Source organism: Arvicola amphibius, chromosome 1 (assembly GCF_903992535.2).
Source record: "Arvicola amphibius chromosome 1, mArvAmp1.2, whole genome shotgun sequence".
Lineage (NCBI taxonomy): Eukaryota > Metazoa > Chordata > Mammalia > Rodentia > Cricetidae > Arvicola > Arvicola amphibius.
The window spans coordinates 80459717-80481673 of record NC_052047.1 but is presented as its reverse complement, the minus strand read 5'-3'; the positions used below and the strand labels follow the sequence as shown (position 1 = coordinate 80481673).

The following is a 21957-nucleotide window of genomic DNA, read 5'->3' as shown; positions in this document are numbered from 1 at the left end:
CCTTCCTCCGATGACTGTAGCTTGTGTCAAGTTGACACACAAAAGCAGCCAGTACAAGTTGTAAATTCAGTAGGAATCTGCCACTGCAGTACTGCCTTCACATGCTACCCCACAACCACTTGTCCAGAGGAGAGTTCTGCAATCCCTCCTAAGCTGGGTAGGGATGAAGCTAGACCTCCAGGAAAACCTTTTCAGCTGGATCTGCCTTTGATGCTAGCACTGCGGCAGCCTCCGTATCTCCGCCCGTGAAACGGACGCAGCCAACCAGCGTCAGGCTCAGCCACCCCGCCCCAGTCGGACGCAGCCAATCAGCGGCAGCGTCTTTTGCGCGCCTTACTTGCAAAGATGGCGGTGGCTTTTGGCGCTCAGGCGGTGTGCCGAGCCGTTGCACAGCTCCTCGGTTGCAAAATGTGAACGCGGCGGGAGGAGGGTGCCGCCGGAATGAGTCGGCGAAGGAAGCATGCGGACAGCCCTGGCCGGAGGAGCACACCGCGCAGGGCGGCTGCCGACGACTGCTGCCCGGCGGTGGAGCCGGGGTCCCGGTGGTCCAGGGCGGCCCGCGACTCCCTGCCCTGCAAGGCGAGAGCTCGGCCTTTGCGGCGGGAGCAGCGCCGGGCGGCGGCTGACGACCGGAGGAGCCCCGGGGGTGAGGAGAGGGCGGCCGGGGAGCCGAGCCCGGTGTGGGGGTGGGGTGCGGAGAAGGCAGGGAGAGCAGCTCCGGGGCCTTGGAGTGGGCGGGAGGCTTAGGCTGCAGAGCGGAGCCCCTGATCCGGGCGGCGGCGGCTGTTTTCGGGTTGACTCTGGTTCTGGGCGGACCCTGTGCCTTAATCTACCCCCGGGGGATTGGGCGGCTAAGCTTTTCTTTTTTCTTTCTTTTTTGCCCTGTTTTGCTTTTCAAAAAGGGTCACCTCAAAGCTGTCGTTTGTTTCCGGAACTTGCTAGGAATAACATCCGGTCAAAATAGCAAACCAATGGAGCGTTCCTTTCTGATAACTTTTGGAGTTAGAATTTTAAAAAAAGATTCCTAACCTAATAAGGACCTTTTCTAGAGTGTGTTCTTAAAATAACAAAACTTCTGTTACCTTGTTTGCCTCTGCTATGACAAAAACAAATCCGAGAAAGAACAATGCAATTGTAAAAATTTAAGTGATTCTAAACAGAACTTCTCTAGAAACAGATCACTCATTAGAGTGTTAGAGTATAAAATTTGGGTAGACTTGATAGGAGGAGCTTAAACGAGTTTAACTAGGGTTTCTGTTTGGATAGTTGGCAGTGTATCTGCTAACAGCAAAGAGGTTACTGAAGCCATGGCCGTTGTAACTCATTGACCAGGTGGTATCACTCCTGGGCCTATGGAATTTAAAAAAAATACTAACTACAGTGTTAAATTTATGAAGTATCAATTTTAGTGAAACATTTCTATTGTGTTTAAAATGGTTGTTTTTAAGAGAAGTTTTATATTGGGCATAAAAATAATTTGTCTAAGCTGCTGTTTGACTTTGGCTCTTGTGAATGCTTAAAACGGGACAATTGTCATTTTGTACAGAAAAGTATGAGACTCCAACAAGAGTTGTGAAAGTGGATTTATTATCCTGTACCTTCAGTTCTCCTAATGATCCAGATGGACAGACTGATATCTTCTGGGATCAGAATTCTCCAATGACCAAACAGTTAGGTAATCTGACGGCTGTTATATGGAAGTTGGGTGGTGGTGCTCGCGACTCCCAGCACTCGGGAGGCAGAGACAGGGGGATTTCTGTGAGGTCGAAGTCAGCTTGGTCTACAAGAGCGAGTTCCATGACAGCCAAGGCTGTTACACAGAAAAACCCTGTCTCGAAAGAAAAGGGAAAAAAAAAAAAAAAAAGGTTGTTATGTGGTTAAATGTTTGGTGAAGGATTAGTATTTGTAACATTTTAGTCAGGTAACATCAGAAACTTCGACACAGTGGATGTTTTGTTGTGTTCTTGAGACTGTTGTGATTTTTCTCTCTAATATGCACATGATGTTAGTGCAGAGTCACTATATACACTGTAGTATAAGTTGCACTGGTTATAATCATTTTCTAAAAGGTAACAACAGATTTTAAAATTCTTGACCTAAGAGTTATAGAAATGTCTGTTTCTTTAGGTAAAGGAAGAAAAAAGCAGATTCCCACTCCGTACACAGATGAGATTTCACATATTGTCAACCGTATTGCTCCTCAGGTAAAGACAGCCGTTCATGGTTTATAAAACAGCAAAATTTGTTTACTGCTTGCTTGTGTCCTCTTTCCTATTCGAAATAACGTATTTAGAGCAAGAGAAGTTGCAGTTAGCTTTTCTCTTTCTGGGTGTGTGTCTTGAAAGAAGAGACAAATTGTACAGTGGATAGTATTGTCGCCCCTTAGTGTCCATGAGGCACAGTTTCATGACTATTCTGAATACCCGAGTTTGCAGATTCTGAAGGTCCTTACAGATAATGGTGTGGTTTTGCATGGTGACCTACGCACATCCTCCCGTGTAGAGTATTTATTTATTTTATTTGTTGTTTTTGCAGGGCTGGAGCTCAAACCCAGGGACTCCCTTCTGCTAGGCAAGTGCTCTTCCATGAGCTATGCCTCCAGCCTGCCCCATAAACTTTAAGTCATCTCTGGTTTCTTTATTCCTTAAGTAATACAGTTAGTTGTCATGCTGTACTGTTGAGGGAAAAAAAAAACAAAGAAAATGCCTGTATCCCCTATTTTTCGTCTGCCATTGGTTAGATGTAGAACCTGCACATACAAGGAGATATTTTGCTTTAATTCTCTTGGAGTAGTAATTATTGACTAGCATTTTACTTTTGTTATTTTTAATATATTTAACACCATACAGCATTTTCCGCATTGTATTTTGAACAGTTGTATACTAGAACAAGCAATGTAAATTTGAGTTTTGGTTGTTAGTGCTTGTCCGCTGTCTGTAGTACAGATTTTCCTCATTGCAGTGCTCGCGCTTGTATCCATTGAGTTATAAAGTTACCAAGAAATGCTTTAAAACTGGGGCAATCACTGGGCTTAGGTGTAGGCCTCAAACAGCCTCTTCTGAGTAGTTAAATGCTCATAACCTCAGTTCATTGAGCCACAAAGAATTATTACCTGCCTTGCTGTCTTCAGTGCATTATTAGGATTAAGTTATGTAAAATTTATAATAAACTGTAGAGTGCTTTAAATAAATTAATTATGGTTTATTTATTGTAATAAACCCATCTTCAAAGACTTTTTTTCCTTCACTTTAATTTTTGTGGTGCTTAAATGAAATAGAAGTTTTAGTGAATCCAGTAACTGTCATTCCTTGATTAGTCTTGTTGTTAGTGAGCAGCATGGCCGAGAACATCAACTGTTCTGAGTTTCTTTTCTTTCTTTTCCTTACTTAAATATTTTCTTTCTATATTTTCTAAAGTGTGTGTGTGTGCGTGCATGCATGCATGTGTGTGCGTGCATGTGCATATATGCTCTCATAGGTATTAACGTACATGTGTGTGCATGCATGCCCACAGCATGTGTGAAGGTCAGAGGACAGCTTGCAAGAAATCAGTTCTTCCACTATCTTGGTATGATTCATTGTACCAACACTTCGTTTAAGTACGTCTATGCCATAATATAATTACTCCGTATGTCAGCAGTAAATCTTCATTAACTAAGTCAAAGAAGCACAATAAAACACTTTTGGGCCGGCCAGCCTGACTAGTGGTATAATGTTGAGTATCCTGTTGGCTTTATGAGATGGGCTGGAAATAGCAGCTGTTGTGGAGAAATGGCAGCAGTGCCCCTTGGTAGCTGGAGTCATGGAAAACTGCACTGGGATTAGTTAATTCACTCATCTCCAAGTGTCAGACCCTCATAATTACAAATGTTTGAGGTTTTCTTAGTTATCTTCAAATCACTTAGTTCCCTCCTAATGGTTTCAGATTTCATTTTTAAAGATACATTTGCATATTAGACAGTCATTCCATTTTCTGTAGTGATAACTTAAGCGGTGTTTAAGGTGATATCTTTGTTTTCATCATTTATATAACTTTATACGGTGTGCTCCTTAAGATCAAGTATAACCATGGCTCTCAACCTTTCTAATGCTGCAGCATTTGAAACAGTTCCTCATGTTGTGGTGACCTCCAGCCATAAAATTATAAATGCTTTTGGAGCTAGAGGTTTGCCAGACGTTATAGTCCACAGATGGAGAACTGCTGGTTTTTAATATAATGTTCATTCCATAGCTTTTGGGGGATTAAGGAACAGAAAAATACAGCAGAAACATCCTAATCTAAGACCACTTCCTACTTTAAAATTTTTGGTTTTGTCTGTCTCCCCATTCTTAGATTTAGCCTTTGATGGAGGACTTTCATTGGTTGATTAATGAAGAAACTGCTTGGTCCAATAGGTCAGAACATAGGTGGGTGGAGTAAACAGAACAGAATGCTGGGAAGAAGGGGGTCGGGGAGACACTTCAGGCAGTCGCCATAGACAGTAGCCATGCTTCTCTCCAAGACAGACGCAGGTTAAGATCTCTCCTGGTAAGCGACTACCTCATGGTGCTACACAGATTACTAAATATGAGTTAAAGGAAGATGTGAGAATTAGCCAATAAGAGGCTGAAACTAATGGGCCAGGCAGTGTTTAAATGAATACAGTTTCTGTGTAATTGTTTGGGGTAAAGCTAGCTGGGTGGCGGGACGCAGCCCGCTGCTCCATCTACAAGCCTTGACCTTGCTCTAAAATATCTAGTCCTGACATTACTCTCTCTGTGCTCAGTTAAAGTCAAGATGGAACTCTCGATTCTTAGATAAAGAGTTAGCGAGAATAAGAAAAAAATCGGAGAACCAATGCTACAGAAAGAATTCTGGATATATTCATATTTTCAGTTCTGATAGGTGTACATAGTTTATTCTGATTTTATGAGTATCTTACAACAACTGAAATGTTAGTCCCTTTTATAAAATGTTCCTTTATATGTATATGACATCAAAATGCATTTGATAGGTAATGTACATCAAACCCTAGTTTTTATAAATATGGTTTGAGTGTTTATAAAAATTTGAATATTTCTTTTTTTACTTGTGGAAGCATAAATGGATCACGCTTCCCGCCTTTCTCCAGTTTCCCGTTGTGTGAGTTTGTTATTGACTGGTATCACATTCTTCTCTTGCCCCTCTAGTCTCCACTCTCCTTCCTTTTCCTTGGGGAGAAGGGTTAGTCTCTTACTTTGTGGTGCTCTTATGTTCTTTTTCTTTCCTCTTTCAAAGGACGAAAAACCAGTGAGAAACTCCATGCTGGGTGTGTGGATTGGCGACGCTGCTATTCCCTGTACTCCTAGTGCAGCAAAAGAGAAGTCAAGAGTGAAAACGCGCTGCACAAAGTGAGTTCACACGCCGCCTTCTGATTCCGTGAGGCAGATGTCCTTACTTGCTGACTGCGTTTCTGTCCTGCCCGGTTCCCACATTCCTAAGTCCCAAAGAAAATCACACAGCGGTCTACATTAGTTATAAACTGATTGATCCATAAGCTCAGGCTTCTTATTAACTTTTTTGGGTTTTTGTTTTGTTTTGTTTTGGGTTTTTCGAGACAGGGTTTCTCCGTGGCTTTGGAGCCTGTCCTGGAGCTAGCTCTTGTAGACCAGGCTGGCCTCGAACTCACAGAGATCCGCCTGCCTCTGCCTCCCGAGTGCTGGGATTAAAGGCATGCGACATCACCGCCTGGCTTCTTATTAACTCTTATAATTTATATTATCCGATTATTCTTATCTATGTTGGCCACATGGCTCGGTACCTTTTTCAGTGGGACAATCACATCTTCTGTGGTTGGGACAGGACTAGGGAAGAGAAGGAGCTTCCTGAACCGCCTCTACTTCAGTCTGTTTGTTCTGCTTATACTTCCTGCCTGGCTGTTGGCCAATCAGCGTTTATTGAAAACATAATTGACAGAATACAGACTTGTCCCACACCACTTACTAGCATTGTAGGTTTTAGAATAAACCAAGCTAGTAAACTTTTTTGATTTGATATGTAAAATTCCTGAGTTAAAGACATGTTTTTCTTAGACTTAAACGTTTGGTGTTTTGTTACACCAAAATATACTAAATGATAATTGAATAATTCTTAGACAGTTTTTTAATTAAAATGTTTCAATGATATTTTAATAGGTTAAAAACAAAAACTCGAGAAAAAGAACTCATGAAATTGGCTAAGCAGTTTGATAAAAATATGGAGCAACTTGATGTGATTCAAGAGCAAGACGGAAAGAATCATGATTTTATCCAGGCAGCTTCAGAAGTGGGACATGTACACCACCGTAAAGATTCTGTACAGATGGAGATGGATGATAAATTTCCTGAAATCGATTGTGCTCTAATGAAGAAGCAAATGGAAGGAAACACCAGAATGTCTGTGGCAAAGGAGCAAGACAGCGGTCAGAAACCCTTTGACCAAAATGTTGAAGCAGCCCTGAATGCTATTTTTGATGGTTCCACTCAGATGTGTAGCGGACAGCTAAGCCAAGGTGTGACGAATTCTTTTCTGAACAATAGCAAAGCTACCTTTGTGACGAAAAGCAGTTCAATAGAAGAGGAAATTATTACTAATGAAACTCTGGTCACTGAAAACCTGCCAAACAGAACTCCAATATCACCTTCCCCTCAGGTAGATACTGCCTTACTGCGAAAATCATGCGTGACTCCCTGTGCTAAGATGCCAGAATCTTCTAAACATCCTGATGGGCTGACTACTAGTGACTTTGAGGATGACTGGGAAAGCTTGCTAGGCAATGAACCTTTCCTCATGGAAAATGCTGAAATGCTTCAACCCCCTCCTTTGACAACTGCCCAAGGTATGAGTCAGAATGCAGCGTGTACCATTACTGCTAAAAATCATACAATCACATCAAGAACAAATACGAATAATCTAGGTCGAAAGTCGGGAGATTCGAAAGTAACCCTGGACCTTCCTTCAAAGCCATGTAACACAGAACTAGGAAATTCTGGAGGATATAGATTTTTATCACATCCAAGTGATGAATCAAGCAAGTTACCATTAACTGGAAATAAAATGAGGCTTGAGAAATCTTTGAGTAACATTAAAGATGAAGGTTGTGTTGATGTCTCTAATACCGCAAGAGTAAAAGAAGATAGTCGCAGTAAGTGTACAGTTAAGTGTGCTTCTGATAGTTCTGGTTCGTACTCAAGATACCTTAATGAACGAAACAGTGGGCTTAGTGTTAACCTGCCTTTGAAAGCACCTATTGATACTGCTCCCCTTGGTTCTGTACTCTTGGGCAAAGAAAACAGACTAATGGATCAAAACACAAATCATACTAATGGATCAAAGTTCAGTTCTTCCCTCGATGACTGGAATGACCCTTTGGTGGCCAGTGAAATGATTGAAGCATGCCATGAGTTCGAGACTACCTGGGAAGCGGATGATGTCGATGACGATCTGTTCTATCAGGCGTGTGATGACATTGAAAGACTAACTCAAGAAGACAACAAGGGCAACAAGCAGTCAGAAAGCACAAATAGCACTTCCAAACCGGGACCCAGAAACATTGCTACTGCATCTAAACAGCCTTGGAATCTTACCAGTTCCTCGTCCTTCACAGCTAACTCACAGACACATAAGTCTTTGAAGGTAGAAAAAAGAGACACGTGTGGAGCTTATCCCGGTATTTTGGATGCTGCAACAAATGTGTCTGTGTGCTTTAAGCATTCAAGGGATAATCAACCTGTACCAGTCCAGTTGAATAGATCACAACTGATGCTTGCAGGAAGTTCAAGTCTGAATGTTAGTTTGGGTCCCGCGAGCACGGAAATTACTAATACGAAGTTGAGTACTCATCAGCTCTCCCACAGCACCTCAGCAACTCAAGCTCAGAATGACAACAAATTATTGAGGGTTTCAAAATTTACATTTAAGACAAAAAATCCTCAGATCCTTTCTCCGATAAACCAAAATTGTATAGCAGGAAGTATACCTGTTAGCAAAATCTTTCAGGATTTAGGAAAAAAAGAAACTGTCAGTTCACTGCTTGAGGCTAATCAATACCAATCTTCAGTAAATTATTCTGAATCTTTGAAACCATGTTCTAAAGGTATGTATGAAATAGCTTTCTTTGAAAAGTGTGATCTTGAAAATGATTGATGCTGTTTACTTGTCTTGCCTAACCAGGTATAACTAGTATCTGATAGACAGTTCATGGCACTCGTGACAAAATTAATGTTACTTGATGCAACCTTTTTAAAATCATTCCGTTTGATCTTTTTTTCTAATTGTTCTTATTCCTTCATAAATCCCCTTAATCACACCTCAGCAATTGTATCTTCAAACTGTCCACCTTACAATATTGCTACCACCTTACAGTGTCCTCTATGTCCCCTTTATATTCTAATCTTCAAAAAGCAAACTAGGCTTTTTAACCCACATAAAACACTTACATGTGTAAAACAACCTTCAGTGAATGACTCATATTTCAAATAAAATCTAAAACTATAATCTGAAAAACCCTTAACCAGTCTCACATACTAAAATATCGAAATAGAATACTATATAATAATTTGGAGTAATTTTATCTGAGAAAAGCGCTATTACCAGTTTTGTATATGTCATGAAACTTTATCGTCAGTTTATATCATATAAAGTGATGTTTGATTATGACATTTTCATACTTGTAATAATAACTTTATTGTAGTTGCTACTTCTAATTACTCTTTTTCCTACTGGCTTCCTCCTCATCCCAAATAGTCACCCTTTATTTAATTTTTCTTTGTTGCTTGCTACTTTCTTTAGTCATTCATTGATGGAAAATAAGGTCACATGACTTGGCTAGTTTGAATGCTTATTTCTATAATAAACAGGTATGCGACTGTATCTATTGCATATTCATTTTGATTCCTTCATTAATATACCAACAATAGTTTAATTAATCTTAGCTTTACGAGGACCCTTTTCTGACTGCCCTAGTGACCACACCAATATATTTATGTATGTATGTGGTTTTTTCCCCACCAACAGAGTATAAAGGTTCCTCTCATCTTCCCATGTTTGCCAGTATATGTTGTCTTTCCCCCAGCTTGGTAACCATTCTAACTGTAGTGAGATCAAATCCAAGAGTAGTTTTGTTTTGCATTTCCTTCATGGTTAAAGATGTTGATTTTTTTTAATATATAAATTTGTTGACTTGTACTTGTTCTGGAATTCTTATTTAATTTGCCACTTGTTCTCTGAGTTATCTGGGTCTTTCTTTGTAGTTAGTTGAATCCGTTATATTTTTTGAACATTAGCCCGTGTTGTAAGTACCTGGCAAAGATATTCCCCTGTTATCTAAGTTGTTTCTTCACTGTGGCTGTTACATACTGTTATGCGAACACTTTATAATTCGATGTAGTCCTGCTTGCTAATTCTATTTTTTCCCTGAACTTTTGTGATTCTTTCCAGAAACTCTTGCCCATCCTTGTATTTTGAAGCTTCTTACCTGATTTCCAGTAGTTCAAAAGCTCAGATCTTATGTTAATATCTTTGATCCCTATTGATTGGTTTTTATAAAGGATGGAAGGCACTACATATGGATATCCTAATTTTCCAGCACCATTTTTTTGTTGTTGTTGTTTTGTTTTGGGTTTTTTTTAGACCCTAGGTAGAAAATAAGCTGCTTGGGTCTGAGTCTTCTTTTTTGTTGATCTGCATGTCTGCATTTGTGACAGTACCATGCTGATTTTATTACTGCTACTTTAATGGAATTTGAAATTATGTTGTCTCTGGCATTACTCATTTTGCTGAGGATTGCTTTAACTGTTGGGAATTGTGTGGGTGTGCGCACACATGCATGTGTGCCCACCTAAAGTGAAGTATGTCGTTTGAGTTTGGATGGGGTTTTCTTGAGTCTGTAGACCCATTTTGGTAATAGGACCATTTTTCAGTGTTAATTCTTCTAGTGCATGAGCACTGGAAAAGTATCCATCTTCTAGTAGTTTAAATTCCTTAGTCATTGTTCTGTGTTGTCATTGTGTAGGTCTTTCACCTCCTTGGTAATTTTACTGTTGGAGCTTTATTTATTTATTTATTTGCTGATTGTCTTCTTAGACAGTTTGAGATAGAAGAAAATCGAGTTTTTATATGTTAGTTTTTTATATTGCTGTGTTACTGAAAATGTTTATCAGATCTAAGATTTTCTAGTGATAGTTTTGCAGCCCTTTATGTATGTGGTCATATGGTTAACAAGTGGAAATATCTGGTGACGTCTGTCGTTTTTGTTCCTTCTTTGCTATGACTAATAGATCCACTGCTGTATTAAATAAGCCGAGAGAGAAGAAGACAACTTTGTTTCATATCTAATTTTTTAAAAAAATTTTTATTGAGCTCTACATTTTTCTCTGCTTCTCTGCTCCCCCCCCCCCCCCTTCTCGCTTCTCTCCCCTACCCTTCAGCCCTCTCCCATGGTCCCCATGTTCCCAAATTGCTCAGGAGATTTTGTCTTTTTCTACTTCCCATGTAGATTAGATGCATGTATCTCTCTCTTAGGGTCCTCGTTGTCTAGGTTCTCTGGGGTTGTGATTTGTAGTCTGTTTTTTTGTTTTTTGTTTTGTTTTGGGTTTTTTTTTTGCTTTATGTTTAAAAACCACTTATTGAATACATATGATAATTGTATTTCTAGGTCTGGGTTATCTCACTCGAAATGTTTTCTAGCTCCATCTATTTTCCTGTAAAATTCAAGATGCTATTTTTCTCTGCTGTGTATTACTCCACTGTGTAAATGTACCACATTTTCCTTATCCATTCTGTCAAGGAGCATTTAGGTTGTTTCCAGGTTCTGACTATGACAAATAATGCTGCTGTGGACATAGTTGAGCACATGTCCTTGTGGCAGGATGGAGCATTCTTTAGATATATACTCAAAAGTGGTATTGTTGGGTCTTGAGGAAGGTTGTTTCCTAATTTTCTGAGAAATCGCCATACTGACATCCAAAGGGGCTGTACTGGCTTGCACTCTTACCAGCAATGGAGGAGTGTTCCCTTTTCCCCACAACCTCTCCAGCATACGTTGTCATCAGTGTTTTTGATCTTGGCCATTCTTAAAGGTGTAAGATGGAATCTCAGAGTTGTTTTGATTTGCATCTCTCTGATGACTAAGGATGTTGAGCATTTGCTTAAGTGTCTTTCAGCCATTTTTTAGAGTCCTCTGTTGAGAGATCTATGTTTAGGTCTGTACTCCATTTTTTATTGGATTATTTGTTCTTTTGATGACCAATTTCTTGAGTTCCTTGTGTATTTTAGAGATCATACCTCTGATGACTCAACCGTTAAAGGCTAGGCTCACAACCAAATATCTAATTTTAAAGGAAATGCTTTCAATTTTCCAGTAGTATAATGTTGACTCTAGGTTTGTCTCATAGATTCTTTAGTTTGTTGAGGTATGATATTTCTGTTCTAGATTCTTTAGGGTTATTATCATGAAGTAGTAAGCAGTTTTGTCTAAAACTTTCCCCACATCTGTTGAGATGATCATGTGATTTTTATCCTTCATTCTATTTTTATGTTTGTTGATTTGTGTAGGCAGAGTCATGTCTACATCCTCAGAATGAAATCAGATTGATCACGATCTTATTAATAAGTTACTATATTTGATTTGCAAGTATTTTATTAAGTGAATTTTGCTACGTTCTCCAGGGAAATGTATTGTTACATCCTTATCCCATTTTGATATCAAAGTTAATACTGGCTTTGTAGAGTGAACTTGAATTACTTTACGATCTCTGGTGTTTTTGCATATAGGCAACTCCTAGCTGTAAACTTCTCTCTTAGCAGTGACCTCGCTGTTTTTAAAATTTCTAGTAAGTTGTGTTTTCATTTTTACTTGAGTCTAGAAATTTCTAAGTTCCTGATTTCTTGATGACACACTTTTTACGCTCCAATGGATCTGATAACAGAAGAAGTTATTTTCTCCCCCTCGTGTGTGTGTGTGTGTGTGTGTGTGTCTGTGTGTCTGTGTATGTATGTATTAAGACTTAAGGACATAACGTGTTTCGAGAAAGTTTAATGGTTTGCTAGAAGAATTTCTGCAGTGGTATTTATCCTTTAAATCCATTTGATTTGTGGAAAAGTTAACTTGGAGAGTTGTTTTATTACTTGTTTTTCTGCTTGAATGATCTGTCTAGTGACAAAAATTGAATATTATGGTACTGAAATTCTTCTTTGTGACTGCATCTCTCCATCATATTTCTTAGGATGGCTTACCTTGTTAACAAAGGTAGATGGGTGCATAAAAGCCACAGCACAAGTATGGAGGTCAATAGGACAACTTCTGGAAGTCAGTTTCTACCATGTCTAGTGATCAAACTCAAGGCCCCCAGTCTTGGTGGCAGTCACCTTCTCAGATCTCTGTTTACCATGCGGGTCTTTTACAATAAGGTCATGAAGTGTAACCTTTTTACCCACCAAACCATCTGTACGGCGGCCAAGTTTTTCTTGTTTGTTTGGTTTGTTTTAATTTGGATTTTGAGATAGGATTTTCTGTGGTTTGGGCTGCTGTCACTTTGTAGCCTCAGGCAGACATGAGAATTGCAGTGCTTTGATTTTAGTCTTCTTGAGTGTTGGGACCCTTCATCATAATTTTCTGATGGATTGCTTCCTTTATTAATACACAGTGAATTGCTTTATACCCCTTCAGTTTGGCTTGAAGCCTGGCTTTGTGGTCTGGGCTTTCAGATTCATTTTGTTTTTGTAATTTCATTCTCTGTTTATCACCTCCTAAGATCCAGCAAATACTTAGATTCTGTTCAATAACCTTCTAACTGGAGAATCACGATTGTTTACATTTAGTGTGGTTGTTCACAGTATGGAATAATTTCCTTCTTTTTTTTTTTTTTTTTTTTTTTTTTGGTTTTTCGAGACAGGGTTTCCCTGTAGTTTCTAGAGCCTGTCCTGGAACTCGCTCTTGTAGACCAGGCTGGTCTCGAACTCAAAGAGATCCGCCTGCCTCTGCCTCCCGAGTGCTGGGATTAAAGGCGTGCGCCACCACCGCCCGGCTTTCCTTCTTTATCTTGAAAGATTTTCTGGTTTACCTGTTTACAACTGCTTGATTTCTTCCTAAAACTAGTTTCTTTATTGTCTCGTCCATTAAAATTTGTTATTTCTAAAATTTATTAAATCTTTTGTTTGTTTTTTGTTTTTGTGTTTTTTTTTTTTTTCAAGACAGGGTTTCTCTGTAGTTTTGGAGTCTGTCCTGGAACTAGCTCTTGCAGACTAGGCTGGCCTTGAACTCACAGGGATCCACCTGCCTCTGCCTCTGGGATTAAAGGCGTGCACCACTACCGCCCAGCTTAATATTGCTTCTATAGCTCTTGTACTTGTAAATCTTTCTTCATCTGTGCATAGTATTCATTTAGTACAGTAGTTCTCAACCTGTGGATTGCAGCTCCTTTGGGGGTAAAAAGGCCCTTTTATAGGGATCACCTAAAAGCATTGGGAAACACATTTTTACATTACAGTTCACAACAGTAGCAAAATTACAGTTACAAAGTAGCAATGGATATAATGTATAGTTTGGGTCACCACAATATGTGAAACTCTGTTAATTAGTGCTAGACTTCCTGAGCTTCCTTATTCCCCAGGGAAAGGTGAATGCACTATCAGCCGGTTCAGTCAGATGTGATAGGGAGTCAAGTCAAAGCAGGAACTCTTACTGTGGGTACCTCCAAGCCAATGAGAAGCAGCCAAACCCTCCCCCTGGCTGGAGGGGCATCTATCTAGTTTCTGCTGTCTCAGCCTCACTCAAACTCGAGCCAGGCTTCTCTCTGTCCTACAGGCCTTAAAGTCTAGGCCCTGAACTGGAGCCAGGCTTTTCTCTGTCCTATAGGCCTTGAGGTACAGGCCCTGAGACAATTTTGGCCCAATATCTCCCCCTTTTGTTTTAGATCCCACCCTCTACCCTGGTTACCAAGCCAGAATTGCCCACCGGGGAGAGAGTACAGGTCAGGATTACCCCATCTGAAGTTTGGGCCTGGATACCCTCAAATTGAGAGTTCATCCGTGGGGTGAGATGTATTGAGTCTATCATAATGTACTCGAAGGGCCATGTACCTGTTGTATCTGTTTTTGAAATGCTTGTTTCAGCCTTTGGAAAACTCATGAGTCAAAAATACAGATCGGTAAACAAATAGCCATTGGCCCAATTAGGGAAGAGATGAGTATGGTAAGCCATGGGGACCAATTAAACCAGGTCTCATAGGGGGTTCTTTACTTAAATGAATTATTATCTTTTTTAAAACTCATCTTGGGTTCTTGTAACTATCCCAGAATGGTCTGTATAGAAACAACATTCTTCCCCAAGTGCACTGCAAATTCCTCCCTGTTCCATAAAAGGCAAGTCCAAGCCTCTCCTATTTTGTAAGGTTACCCTTGCTAAGGAATCCAAAACCTTTTATAAATAATGTAATGCAGTCTCTGTCTTTTCTAATTTTGTCCAGCCCAGTCTGTTCACATCCCCAGGAAGAACAATAGTAATCAGTAGCCCTGACCCCCCCCCCCCCACACACACACACAGTTTCTAATAGCAATAGTGGAAGCAGTCTGATTGCTCCCTGGGCATACATAAAAGGATGTCTGCAGGGAAGGACGTGTCTCCTAAGGACATGAGAACACTCAGGCTCATTAGGGTAAAATGCCTGGGGTAGGGTGCACCCCTGAGAGCCTCGGCATTCAAGTCTTCCTTCCATCCCCAGAATCCAGACTCTCATATCTCAGCTCCCATGTGCGAAACTGCAGAGGTCAAACATGAGGTCAGGCCACCATGTCCAGAGTGTTGTCATCTGAGAAGTCTGGTTTAGGATCCTTCCAGTGCCAGCGCTCAGTAGGATCCACGTCACCTTTTGTGGTTGGTGGGGGCCTGGACCTCGATCCCTGTGAGAAGAGTTAACATGATTACCGCTGGGAGGGCCATATGAAATAAATAGACTGGAAGCACTTTCCTAAAGGGTTAATCTCTCTTGGGCAGTGGTTATTTTTCTTTTCTTGTGTTTGAATTTAAGGGTTGTTTGCCATAATCTCTCTCTTTATTGGTTCTTTATTGGTCACCTTGGTCTTCCCCATTGTCCTGAGGGGAGGGGTAGCCATATAGGCATATTCCCCCCTGGGAAAACACATCCAAATCCAAAGCCTTGTGTTTACAAGGGATCTAGGCCCCTCCGTTGGTTAGTGAGAGGATCCTTCCACTTAACCTTTAGGCAGGGCCTCCTTGGTAGGGATCCCCAAGTTTCAGGAATCTATTTTGTTCATCTGATTTTTGAAAATTTAAAATATTGATGGTTAATAACACCTTTTGCAGTTGTAGATGAGGGGAGACTTCTCCCCCTTTCTGTTGTATAAGGACCTCTTCAAGATATTGGTGATGTCTTTCAACAATCGCTTGACCCTGAGGGTTGTATGGGATCCTGGTGGTATGGGATAAATTCCATCTGGAAGAATTCATTTAATGTTTTACTTATAAAACAGGGTCCGTTGTCAGTCTTGACCTGTTGTGGTAGTCCCAACGTAGCAAAACATTGTAAGAAGTGGCTTTTGGCGTGGGTTGCCTTTTCCCGAGTGGGTGGTAGCCTAGCATCCTTTAGAGTACATGTCTATGGTCACAAACATATTTTAGTTTGCCAAACAGAGGGTAATTTGTTACATCTGTTTGCCAGACGATATTAGGTCCTAACCGTTTTGGGTTTACCCCAGCCCTTATAAAGGGGCAGGGAGACGTGGAGAAACTGTTGGCAAGTCTTGCATGTATGAACGGTTCTCTTTAATTCTGTTGCGGGGATCTGTGGGTATAGCTATTTGAGTCCTCTCCAGTTAACATGAGTTAAGTTATGCATTTGGGTGTAGCATTTTGTATGGGCAGAGTTCAGACCTCTTTGAGATAGGTCCCTGAAGCTGCAGCATCCCCAGCAGCATTCCCTTGGTAAATGAGGCCAGGGAGATTTTGGTGTCCTCTGAGATGTTAAATATATATGTTTTTTTTTTTTTTTCTACCTTCTAAAAGCCATCCACACTTGGTTCTCCTTCACCTGCTTACACTCATTCAGCTCCTTGGTGAATGCCTTGTCATCCATGGTGGCATGCCATGGGTCCCCACTGCCTCCCTGCTCCCTGCCTAAGCCCAGTGGGTAGCTGCGGGCCTGCCCAGCCCCAGCCACACGCTCCAGGGTGTGGCAAAGGACACACAGAACAGAGCCTGGTGGGGAGGCTCTGGCTGGACCACAGGCCTCTCAGCGCTCTGGCCTGGAATCTCTCACTCTTTCTCTTTCTCCCCCACCCTCCTAGCCAGTTATTTTCAGATTCTTTAGACCTCTCCTGGTCTCTTACCTTTTCCTTACCTGCATGTTGAAGGAGGCAGAGCAACAGTGTGAAAACATGCCTTAAGGGTTATCATAGTTGGATTGAACTCCAATGATGGGGGTATAGCAAAGTGTTTCTCCCTTTCTATGGCCAGAGTCCCCACCTGGTTCCATGTGTCCCATAAGAAAAGATTCCTGGTGGGTACCCAGGGCCAGGGTAAGTATATCTTCCATTGTGGTCTGACAATTCCAGGCCTTGGGAAAGAAGCTTATATCTCATGCCTTAAGCTCTGGGTCATTTTTGTATGAAGCTGCATTACCCATCGTGGGGTCCCATTCATCTTGAAGATCACTTGGCAGTGGGACCAGTGCCCCACATTCTGGCGCTAGTTGCTAGGCTTCCTGAGCCTCCTCATTCCCCCAGAGAAAGCTGAGTGCTATCCGCCCATTCCACAGCCCCATGCCCATTCCGCAGCCCCACAGTGCCAAACAGTCAGACACAATAGAGAGTTAACTCAAAGCAGGAATCAGTTTATTACTGTGAATGTCAGCTTATATATGTTAAGTGACATCTTGTGATATGGGGGTACCTCCAGCCAGTGAGATGCAGCCAAACCCACCCCCTGGCTGAAGGGTGTCTACCTAGTTTCTGCTGTCTCATCCTCACTCAGACTTGAGCCAGGCTTTTCTATGTCTTATAGGCCTCGAGGTACAGGCCCTGAGATATTAAAAATTGGTTGCTGCATTAGGAAGGTTGAGAACCACTACTTTGTCATCTTCAGTGATGACTTAGTGGTCATCAGTTGGTTTTGTTTATTTCAATCGTTGAAGATTTTTGTTTCTCCTTCTACTTCAAAGGATAACTTGGTTGTATATGTACATACGTATTCATAGTAATCTTGGTTGGTAGGTAATTTTTATGTGAAATACATCAGACATGCTATCTCCTGATTTTAGTTGGTTTTTTTGTTTTGTTTTGTTTTGTTTTTTTTTTTTTTTTTTTTTGAGGTCTGCTGTTCTGGTAGGCTTTTCATTAAATGTGACTTGTACTTCTGCCAGCTTTCAGTATTTACTTCTGTAGATTTGGGATCTTTTATACCCTACTTTTTTTGTTTTTCTTTTTGTTTTGTTTTTGTTTTTGAGGTTTTTTTATTTGTTTATTTTTCAAAATGGGTTTCTTTGTAACTTTGGAGCCTGTCCTGGAACTCACCCTGTAGACCAGGCTGGTCTCGAACTCACAGAGATCCACCTGCCTCTGCCTCTCACGTGCTGGGATTAAAGGCGTGCGCCACCACTGCTCTACTTTCAGAGCCTTCAGTCTTTTCCCTCTCTTAGACTACAAGTGCTTTGGTTTGGTCTCTTGTTGTTGTTGTTGTTGTTTTTCTTTTGTTTGTTTGTTTGTTTTTTTCAAGACAGTTTTCTCTGTGTAACAGCCCTAGCTGTCTAGTTTAGTCTCTTAACTATTTCTCTGAGGTACTACATGTCGCAGTTGTTTTTTAAAATTGCTGTTGGAATACACTTTTAGAAATTATTCTTCAACTTTGTCTTCAAGTCTTTATGCTTTTTGTCTTGAGTGATTTTTTTATGCATATAAAAAGTGTGTTTCTGTATCTATTGTTTTATTTAAATAGACGGAATTGGATAACACAAGTTTGATTTTTGCATTTCCTTAATAAATTATTACTGTCATTTCTTTTAGTGCCTGTAGGTTTCCTTTAGTCCTTTAGTGCCTGTGTGCTGTATGTTAAATTATATGATTGTTCACATTGGGTAAGATTTGTTTTATTGAGGGAAGCTTAGGTTTTTTACAATTACAAACAGTACAGTGGGAATTCTATGTAAACTTATGAATTTTGTGGACTTGTATTTGTTAATTCCTAAAAATACAATGTAAGAGAATGTTGTGAAATTTGACAGCTATCACCAGATTTCTTCCAAAAAGGTAGAAAATTTTGGTACAATGAGTATTTTTCCATGTTACAGCCCAATGTGCTTTGAAATGTTAAAAATTGTTGTCAATGTATTATAGTTGTAAATATTGTAAGTTTGTTTTAAAGTAACTATAACTAGTTCAGTGAGGTTTCTAAAATGAATCTATTGCACATACTTTTATTTATTTATTTATTTATTTGAGGAGGGTTTCTCTGTAGCTGTGGAGCCTGTCCTGGAACTAGCTCTTGTAGACCAGGCTGGCTTTGAACTCACAGATACCTGAGTGCTAGGATTAAAGTGTGCGCCATCAAGTAGGGATTAAAGCCCTACTACATATACTTTTAATTCCAGTGGCGAGTTACACTGTTTTTTGTAATGTAATAGTTGGTTTGAAATAAAAATACTTTGTCCTTTCCAGTTTCTGATTATACCAAGAAAGTAGATATATTTTGAGTCCCCTTTCATGAACAAGAGAAATTTGTGTAAAATGGTTCTGATTTCACTACCTAAATATTTCTCCTCCTCTAACAATAATATAGATTCTGCTAAAATGTTAGGGTTTAATCAGTAAATTTACATAAATGTATATTAGGGTTATAATCTTAGGTATTACATGTCATTTAAATGAGTAGTTTCTGATCTAAAGCTTTAACTTACACACATACACACATATAGAGACTTAAATTTTCTGATACGTTCTCCAATGAAAATAAAATTTTAAACAGTTATAAATAGCTTGTGTTTTAGGGGTCTTTGCAATAATTAACTCAGTCCCATGTGCGAAATAGTGGTTAAGTTGTGACTATGAAGAACTCTTTGTAAAGTGCATGTGACATCGTCAGTATATATGGGTTCTATATAGAGATTCCATAAAGATATATTCTGTAGATTGACAACCTCATGCTAAGAGTCTGGGAGAGGATTCCGTGCGGTCTCAAGTCAAACAGCATACAAAACTCCAGGCTGTTACCATGTCAAATCCCAGCCTTCTGGGCTGATAAGTTGTGCATCCCTTTCTTTGAAGAAACTGGGTGTTTAACATTACTGGTTCTCCCAGTGTTTATCAGTGAGCACAATTGACCTCCGTGCTTCCCACACAGTTGAACATGAGAAGTTTCATTGTGTCACTCAAATCTTTCTGGTAGAAGAAATGCAAACTTAGTGACTCTTTTAAGGAAAAAAGTAACTGTTAATATCCAGCTTTCCTTCATAGGTCTTTGGAGTCTCCTTCCTTTTCCTTCCCTTCCCTTCTCCTTTTTCTCCAAGACTGTCTTAGGTAGCAGAAAATGACCTTGCAGTATATACTGCAGGCAGTGTTCACTGGATCTCCTACCATCTCCAGAGTGTTGGCATTACAAACGTGACTCACTACTCGGCTCTGTTTGAAGGATTGATAGACGATTCAATTCATAATGTTCTTACTTGGTATCAATGTTTATATAATTTAAAAGTTGGTAGTAAAAGAAATTTATATAGTCGTGGATTAGATGTCATTGTTCTCAAGAATTATTTGTTCAGGTTCAAAAATCAGTTTTTATCATCCTTGAATGTGGATATTGGGTAGAGGCTTGGCATCATCTTGACATAGCACATTGTATTTATTGTGTGTGTATATGTGCATGTATGTATAATGGTTCTGTGTTATTTAACGATCAAACCAGTGCAATAGAAAAGCAAAAGTTAAATCATATTCAGGATAACTTAACAGGTTGTAAGATTAAATCCCTATGCTTTGTTTACTTTTTAGGTGAAGAGGAGAGGAATAGAAAGTATTCTCCTGAAGAAATCCAACAAAAAAGACAGGAAGCACTGATTCGAAGAAAGGCAAAAGCACAGGCGTTGCCTGCTCTGCATTCAGCTTCCGTTTCACTGCTTTGATGAAATTGGAGTCAGACGGTTTCACAACTATTAATAACTATCTATGATAGGACTTTTTTTTCTTGATTTCTCTGTGAGAAATTTAATGCTGACTATAAAGCATGGGCTTCTACTTTATTATTTAATAAATCAGTGTTTACCATTATAAATGAAACTTTCTTGGCTATGTATGTGAATTATGTATAAGTTTTTGAAAAGTTAGCAATTATGTGTCTACAGAGGGAAGTATGTGTCTTTATTACATGATAGCAACTGAGCATCAATATTAGACAGCTGTAAAGCTTCTAACAGATTAAATGAGTAAACAGTGACTCTGCTCTGTAGTGTTTTCAGTTACTTAAGGTTTCGTTATCTAGTACAATTTTTAATTAATTTTTCCATATTTTTAGTGACCTTGCTGAAAAGTAGGTAACTTCTATTTAATTTTTTTTTAAATTATTGTTTTCATTTGCTAGCCAGATGTAGGTTTAAATTTTAATATTTCTCAATATGTGATTTAATTTGAAAAACATGTCGCTGTTAGGGAAAAAAAAGATAATAGATTAAGCAAAGCCATAAAACATCATTAATATTAGAATTGACAGAAACATATTGTCCGATCCAGTTCCTTTATCATATAGGTTAAATAGAACAATCCAAGCTGCTCTTTTTCTTTGTATTCATGTGTATTTGAGTTGGGGTCATGCTATGTGGTCCTAACTGGCCTTGAACTCTTGTTACGCAGATGACTGCAAACACAGTGATTCTCCTCAGTGTCCCCGTGCTATGAGTACCACTATGCCTAGCTCATGCTTTTCCTTTCAAAGTCACAGACAAACCTTTGTTTATGTTAGAATTGATTTTTCTAAACATATAAAGAATTACATAATTTGTTTCAATCTATTTGTACTTAAAATAATTTGAAGGGGCATTAACACTAAAATATAATCTAAAACACATTAAGGACTGCTTATTAACAGTGCTTATATATATTCTTTATTTTATAGAATTAATTGATCTTTCCAGGATTCCAAATTAGACTTTCTATTTTCAGTTTTCTTATTACTGTAATTTTCCTTCTAATCAGTTATTTGACTTCACTGTTTTTTCCCCTCTGTCATCCCTACCTCCTTTTTGTCTTCTAAAATATAAGTCAGTAATGTAAGCCTTAACTAGTGGGGAGGGTATATGACGGTAAGGATGCTTGTGTTTTTCTAAATGGCTTTTAGAAGGCATGAAGAAAAGTTTAGCTTAGTAAGGTGTTCACTACTGTTCAGGTGTCTTTGAGCTGTGACAATCTGATAGTTATTAAGTGTGTATCATTTTTCAGATGGCATATAAGTATATTTTAGTTGTTCTTATTATTTACCAAAGAGTATATTATAAAGACCTAAATAAATGCTGCAAGTTTTGATGCAAAGAAGTGAAGAGACTGCTTTTCTCATGAGCCTTCAATCTGTTCTAAGTCTCTCTCTCTCTCTCTCTCTCTCTCTTTCTCTCTCCTGTAACTTCTTTCTGTGGAGTGCTTTAAGTCGTTCTGCTGGTCTTTTTACACCGGCCTGTTGCATCTGTTTTTGTGGAACGCATACCTGATCTGCTTCAGTAGGAAGTCATCTCTTTCATAAAAACTGAAAGCACTTCTAGATGGTGGATGTGTGCCCCTCCAGCAGGCTACCTCTGCCTTCACACCTCTCTACTGTCTTCATTCTTCAGTTGCTGTTGGAAGCACTAGCATGTGACGAGCTGCCTAGACTGCATGGGTTGGCACTTTTCCAGTTTCAAGGGACGTTATCCACAAAAGTCCAAGGCGCAGCTGGTAGGCCTGGAAGCTTTTTTGCTGTTTGTGTTTCACAGA

General features: G+C 39.6%; 1 protein-coding gene across 2 annotated transcripts; it reads left to right on the top strand.

Annotated features, from left to right (window-relative positions):
• The first annotated feature begins 344 nt into the window (after positions 1 to 344).
• On the top strand, positions 345 to 21525 carry Etaa1 (ETAA1 activator of ATR kinase). 2 transcript variants are annotated; one of them, XM_038331191.1, is made up of 6 exons: positions 345 to 646; positions 1547 to 1675; positions 2128 to 2204; positions 5257 to 5369; positions 6153 to 8092; positions 19993 to 21525. In XM_038331191.1, exons 1-6 carry the CDS (start codon positions 442 to 444, stop codon positions 20121 to 20123), a joined length of 2595 nt encoding a protein of 864 aa, XP_038187119.1. In that variant the 5' UTR covers positions 345 to 441; the 3' UTR covers positions 20124 to 21525. The 2 variants fall into 2 exon arrangements, with proteins under 2 accessions (XP_038187119.1, XP_038187127.1); XM_038331199.1 differs by lacking the exon at positions 345 to 646 and having other exon boundaries at positions 1547 to 1670.
• Positions 21526 to 21957: the final 432 nt, after the last annotated feature.